This window comes from Vipera berus (assembly GCF_964194415.1).
Source record: "Vipera berus genome assembly, chromosome: 1".
Taxonomy (NCBI): domain Eukaryota; kingdom Metazoa; phylum Chordata; class Lepidosauria; order Squamata; family Viperidae; genus Vipera; species Vipera berus.
Genome location: NC_138202.1, coordinates 305,769,513 through 305,776,508, shown reverse-complemented (window position 1 = coordinate 305,776,508; position 6,996 = coordinate 305,769,513). Strand labels below are relative to the sequence as shown.

The window sequence follows — 6,996 nt, the reverse complement described above, 5'->3', positions numbered from 1 at the left end:
TCATTATTGTGTCCCCACATATCATAGATGGCTTTGAGCTCCTTGGGAAAAAGTGAGCTAGAAATGTAGTAAGCAAGCAAGCGGGCAATAAATTAATATCTGTCAGGGCAAGGAAATGATAACATATCTGAAGGTTGCCATATTTGGAGTGACTCACTGACAAGTCTCTGCGAAAAGATCTAAAAAAAACCTCACTTGGAAGCACTGAGATGTTTCTTGAGTATGTAACTTTCCTCCTGAAATGACTTCAGGGAGTAGTTCTGTCCATCTGAGCTAGTGCCTTCCTTTCACTCAAGAGAACGCTTGTGTTTCCAGGATACACTACTACACCATACCAGGCCATAAACTAGTCCACTACTTGTTATCATATACCTCAAATCCAGATTCTGGTTAGTTCACGATTCAATCTGTCATGCAGAACCAGAAAAATGGGTTAGTTCCATAAACTAAGAGTTAACCATGGGTATGACATGCAAACATAGATGTTGAATTGAGCCCTTGCCAAGAGTATACTGGTTACTTTCCTTTAGGAGGAAAGGGCTGAACCTTCTTCTAGCTTTCTGTACTGTACAATTTAGTTTTAATTCTCATAACATGACTGATCTTATATTGGCTAATATTGGGATCCATTTTCTCCTCACTAAATTGAGATGGAAGTAAAAATGAAATAATGCTGTGAATAGTAGCAGGTCATAGCTTCAATGAGAACCTACCTTTTCAAGATTTCTGAATCTTTTTCTATTGCCCCAGAGACTCTTACGTGATTTACATTATCACTATTTTCTGGCAGCATTTCCCTTTTTCATCAGAATTATTATATCAGAAATATGCGATTATGGCAGTTCTGTATTAGGGAGCAGCCATCATTCACGAGACCACGTAAGTGTTACTAAGGTAGTTCAATTTTCTTTGCAGGACTGACTTGGTGTACTTATTTCTGAAATTTAAGAATAAATTACCATATTGTTACCATAGGAAGAACTGATGAATTATTATTCCTATTGATAATTTTGTTGTATTTCTGCTTTTGTTGTGGGTTTAATATATTTGATTATGTTTTACTGTTAATTGTCTTGCATAAATTTATATTATTATTAAGCCATTGTAAGGTTAGATAGCAAGATAGGATATCAATATATTAAATCTCTGAAATAATCAGAATAAAGTAAGATGTACATTTTCATTTTTTATAACATCCAGATTTTACTTATGCAGAGTAAAGTGGTATACAGGGATCTGAAATTGCTAAAACATTATTTTTTATTTTATTTTATTTTAATTCCATTTATATCCCGCCCTTCTCCGAAGACTCAGGGCGGCTTACAAGCTTAGCCACATGTTTCTGAAACCTATTGCTTCTTTCTTATGAAAGAGGCACTTGCTCCTTAGTTCTATTATGAAGATATGACTATCATTAATTTTGAAATGTTATTAAAAAAAACTAATTTGGATCAGATCTTTTTTATTCTGTTCTTGCTAGTGTGTCTAAACAAGAGAAAATGTTTGCAAGTCTCATTTTAAAATACTGCCATCTCTTGGCTACACAGAGCACAACCATCTCACTTTAGTGTTTGTAAGTTGTTTGTAAAGGCTATTTTGAAATGCACAGCCAGATCTTTTGTCTGAATTAAATAAAAAATGCTGAGAGCATATTAAGCTGATTATGCCATATGTGACAAATCCCGATTACTTTTAGCCCTGATTACTAAGAATTATAGGTGGTGAAATCCAAAAATCTGGAGGGCACCTAGTTGTGTAAACCTGTTCTGTTTCAGTTTGCCTGTAGTGGCTGTTCTTAGTCTCCAGACCACTTAAAAAATTTCAGAGACATAATTACAAGCTGGCAGCTAGAAATATTGCTGTTTCCCCCAGTAATGAATGAGAAATTACCAGGAGAGGAGAAAATATTGAAACTGAGCAGAATCATTGTGTAAAATTTGCATGCAATGAATCCCCAAGTACAAGAGTCAAGAGATCAGCAAGATGGCCATTAACTTAGATCATTTGTGAAACTCCCTTAGTGATTTCTCATCCTTTCTTTTTAAAATATGAATGCTGAACAAACGTAGTTGGTTTCTAAGAAAAGGCAACGTTGAAAAGCTAATAAAACTTGACAAAATTCAGCAGGGCTTTTTTTGTCATAGAACGCCCAGATTGGAGTTCTGGCACCTTTTTTGGATGGAACCTTGTAGGGTAGGCAAAGCAGGTTGTACGACATGTGTTGAGTTCTGGCACCTTTTTTTTTTAATAAAAAAAGCACTGGAATTCAGTAATCCATGTCAAAAGTTCACCTCAGAGAACTGAAGCAATGAGCCTGTGCAATCTTCACTAAATTTGGAACATCTTTCCCCACTGCTTAATGTGCTATTTTGAGATTAGTTATGAAATTTCCACTTATCCTGAATTCAGGAGTTATGTAATTATATTAGACAAATGCTTTAACATTTTTTTCTGACTCTTTTGAAAACGGGCAACTGTGATTTCTGAGGTAAATGCTTATTTTTAGGTGTGAAAAATATCCAAGAGTTCCATAGCATAGCCTCCAGTCTTGTGCAATTATTTTGCATTTATACAAGGGCAATTCGGAAATAAACCTCCATTTGGTTATCAATGACAGACACTCACAAATACAGAACTTTTATTATACACATTAGAAAACTGCAACATTACATTACTTTTTGACATAATAACCATTCAAATTGAGGCACTTGTCATAATGTGTTACAAGTTTTGACATTCCTTAGTAGTAGTTGCTTGGCGCCAAATCTGGGCTATGGGGGAAGAGGTGATCAAAAACATCCCAATGGAACTGCTTCAAAAGTTCTTGGGTGTGTCTAGCAGTGTTCGGGCGAGCATTTTTGTGAACCAACAACACACCGGAAGTCAGTGTGCCCCAACGCTTGTTATGGCTGTCTCATCTGAGTTTTTGTAATGTTTCACAGTAGCCTTCTGAATTGATGGCCAAACCACACTCCATGAACTTCAGTAGTAGTACTCCTTTGGCATCTTCACATTTGGAGGGATTTTCTATGGCACCACTTCCGGTGTGGTGTTGGTTCACAATAATGCTTGCCCGCACGCCACTAGATGCCCCCCAAGAACTTTTAAAGCAGTTCCATTGGCATGTTTTTGATCACCCCGCTATAGCCCGGATTTGGCACCAAGCGACTACTAAGGAATTTCAAACCTTGTAAATCATTATGACAAGTGCCTCAACCTGAATGACGATTATGTTGAAAAGTAATGTAATGTTGTAGTTTTCTAATGTGTATAATAAAGGTTTTGTATCTGTGAGTGTCTGTCATTGATAACCAAACAGAGGTTTATTTCCAAATTGCCCTCGTATTTGTCTCTATAATTGCCTGATCCAATTCTGATATGTAACTGGAGTTGCTCAGAAGGCTAGTTCCCACCTCATAATGAAGATGATGAACCAAGGTAGTTTTGAAATACTGTCCCTATTGTTAGTTTGTGTCTGTTTAAATGTGACTAAATTTTTTGCATATATCAGTCAAGCTGTCTACCACTCAAAGAACTTGGTAGACTGTCTTACCTAATTCTGGGATATCAGAATAAAGTCCAGTCGGGATAACTGGAAAGAGCCGGAACTCTGAGAAAAAAAGGTAACTTTCTACTACAAACAGTTTAATATAAAATTGCCTTCAATAAGTCAGTATGCTATTTAAGTGACAGCGCTGGGACTTATTTCCAAATCGATTAATATGGTATGCACAATCTGATGTGCATTTTAAATAAAGACCATACAGAAAAATAGAACACTGAGCTGATTTATATTTTTCTGTTACATTCATATCCCAATGAATACTTATACTATACCTCTCACCTTGTATGGATATGCACGTAATTGTTAAGAATGGGCAATTTGTTTATTGATATATAGTGAGAGGGAATAAAAAATACGCGTGTGAAAAATGCAAGATAACTGGTTTTCAACAATTCATTAGCATGCTTAAATTCAAGATATTAAGTATCTCTAAAACATTGTTCTTTATTATATTATAGTTTGAGTTGAATAATTCATCAACTTGTTAGGTAGGTAGATTTGGAAATCTTAATAATTTTAGTATGATAGAAATCCTAGAATTTAGGACTTTGATTGTCCCACATTGTCAAAATTGAGGTACCAGTCAGTAGATCAAAGTATTGTACATTAAGAAATAGCTCACCAATTCCATTTATACCAGTCTCTCACTATCAGAATATCTGAAGCAAATGTTACACAATTAGAAAAGATAATCTATCACAACAAAAAGTTAAGTTGTATGTTTTTATTTTAAGTTGTTTGACTTACAGACACTGTGCACTCGTGATGTTCCATAACTCTGCAAGTTCCTCATCTCCTTGCTAATCAAGGGGAACGGTGCGGAGAGTGTTAGGAGAAATACCTCACAGCAATAGTTCCAGCCTCCAGAAAGATCCAAAAGATATCTGGAGAAATATTTCACTTCTTTAAAAGTCAAAAAGCAAAGAATCTTATTTTACAAGCAAACCAGCATATATATATTTTTTAAAAAGTATGTAATAGAAGTAATTTAAAAGCTAAATACATTTTTAAAATAGGATGAACTGATGCTGTTTCATGGTCTTCCCCTTTCCATAAATGTGGAAAGAGATTTCAAACCCAAGCATTATCCTTTGAAAAATCCCATGCATTAAGACTTAGTGTTCTAGATAACTAAAAGTATGGCAATAAATAGCACTTTAAAAAAACCACAAAATTTTTTTCATGACACTGAGTGGAACAGACACTAGTCCATAAGGCACTTTCAGCATAGGCTATTATTAAACAGCAGTAGGAAGCCTGAAGGGAAAAACTTGTAAGCAAAGCAGTTATTTACAACACCACTAAGAAAAAGCAATATTATCTTAGTGATATATGAATGAAGCAACACTCAATGGGATAGAATCTTTCTGAAAAGCTTTCAAAGGGACTGTATCCCAATGAATAGCCACCCCCTAAAACAAATACAATTGTTTCAAGGACAGCACATCTGGATGCAAGAAATAGGATTACAGCATTACTCTTTGGAAAAATAGTAACAACAGGCTATAGAGGGATATGGAATACATTATAAATATGGTAAGGTTTAAAAAAATAGCCAAGAAATGGCTCAGAAAAAAATGTAACATAAAGTTATAGTCTCAACATCCAAGGTTTCTGCAGTATTATGAGTTCTCCAAGAAAATTAAATGCACCAATAAACTTTCTCTCCCAGTTGCTGACAACTTGATTTCAGCATTCAACATTCAAATGTTCCAGGAACTTACATAATAACTTCTATATCCTAAATAGACATTCAGATATATTTGCAAGACTGAAAGTGGCAAATTCTTATTTAGAGAGTCTGCCTAGATTACCTACCAAATTACCTACCATCTCCTTCCATATCCCTTGCCAGGCATGCAAACACTATGAACCTTTACCATTATAATACACTGCTTGCTGATATGTTAGATCTAGTTAATGTCTCTTCTTACAACGGGAGATTTGGAATGATTTGCAGGAGCTCACCTGAGAATGTATTATCGTTTTCAAAAGGGACTGCAGTGCTAACAGAAAGACACCCAGAGGATGGGAGTCGGTGCCTTCGTCATTCTGCACCAGCCCCTTTCCTGCCATGTGACCAGGTCATGCCAGGCTAATGAAAGGGTAGAAAAGGGATCAGACCCTTGTTCTCAGTAGTCCAGATAATTTCAGTAGCTAAATGGATGCACCATGTAATGTAACCCGCAAAGGCAAACTTTTGCAGTTGCTACAACCATGTATATATTGCACAGTAAGCCAACAAGAAATTACATGTAGAAAAGTCTATCTGATGTTAATTATTCCTATAAACTATTATATTCTAATTCTTGTATTTAGGAAAGTTAGTAAATATAAGTTGCTACCATTCCTTTTGTGGGACATTCCCACAAAGAAAAAAACATCTATAAGAAATATACCAATATAAGCATGCTTTCAACATCAGTTGCCCAAAATAATGCTAGCTTTGGACATGAGAGGGCAGCAGATAACTACAAATGCATCCTTCACTCTGAAGATTATTAGCTGGATACAATTTAAACAAGGCATTATATTCCTGGTGCTCAGGATATAAGAAATTTATCAGCTTTTTACACAAAAATATTTTCTGTTTTAGGATGCAGGAGACCTAACTCCTAAGGCCAACATTGCTATCCGGCTTGTGTAATTTCTAACTTCTTGTTCAGTGTTTCTTCGGGCACATCACATTTTATTTACACTTTAAATAAAAGAAAAGGAGCTTCTAAATTTTGGAACTGGAAGAGAAGGTGGAAGAAAAGTGTCTTGTAGTGCAGATCAGAAAGTCAGTTGGAGGAACTAGGTTGCGGACTGTGGACCCTTGGCTTTAATGCAGATCTTCACATTGAGACAATTCTGTTAGGATCTCAATAAGATTATCCAGCCCCCACAGGTAGCCATCCTCTCTGTTCCCTTCTAACCAGGGCACATTGTGCTGCAGAACTTGTCCCTCTGGAAGTGGAATGGTTTTCCCAAAATCAATCATCCATACTTTGGCCTGCTCCCTCTTGTCATGGATGAAGAGAAGGGAACTCCCAATTACCTGCAAAAGCAAACGTAAAAGAACTGAGTATCCCAAAGCAGGAATTAAGCACAAATGTTCCAAATTCTGCTGAAGATAAGATTGCAATTTTTTTTAAAAAAAATATACATCTCCATAGGATATTAGTATTAAAAAAACTAAAAACTGGAATTTTAAGTTCTGATTTTTTAGAAGTAGAAATGTTTAAACATGTGAGGCTGTGAAAATGTTTCTTTGGGTTCTCAATGCATACAGTTGTGATGTAAAGGTTCCCCCGCACATGCGTGCGAGTCGTTTCCGACTCTAAGGGCCGGTGCTCATCTCCGTTTCAAAGCCGAAGAGCTTGTCCGAGGATGTCTCCGTGGTCATGTGGCTGGCATGACTAGACGCCAAAGGCGCACGGAACGCTGTT

At 36.2% G+C, this 6,996-nt stretch overlaps 1 protein-coding gene across 2 annotated transcripts in view; it reads right to left on the bottom strand.

Moving 5' to 3' along the window:
- Positions 1–4,058: 4,058 nt before the first annotated feature.
- The window catches only part of ITPKB (inositol-trisphosphate 3-kinase B), a 76,812-nt gene continuing 73,874 nt past the window's right edge, over positions 4,059–6,996 (bottom strand). For both annotated transcript variants that reach the window (XM_081313567.1, XM_081313566.1), the window contains exon 8: positions 4,059–6,605. In XM_081313567.1, the coding sequence (XP_081169693.1) occupies positions 6,390–6,605 (216 nt within the window). In that variant the 3' untranslated portion in view covers positions 4,059–6,389. The remainder of the gene's footprint in view (positions 6,606–6,996) is intronic.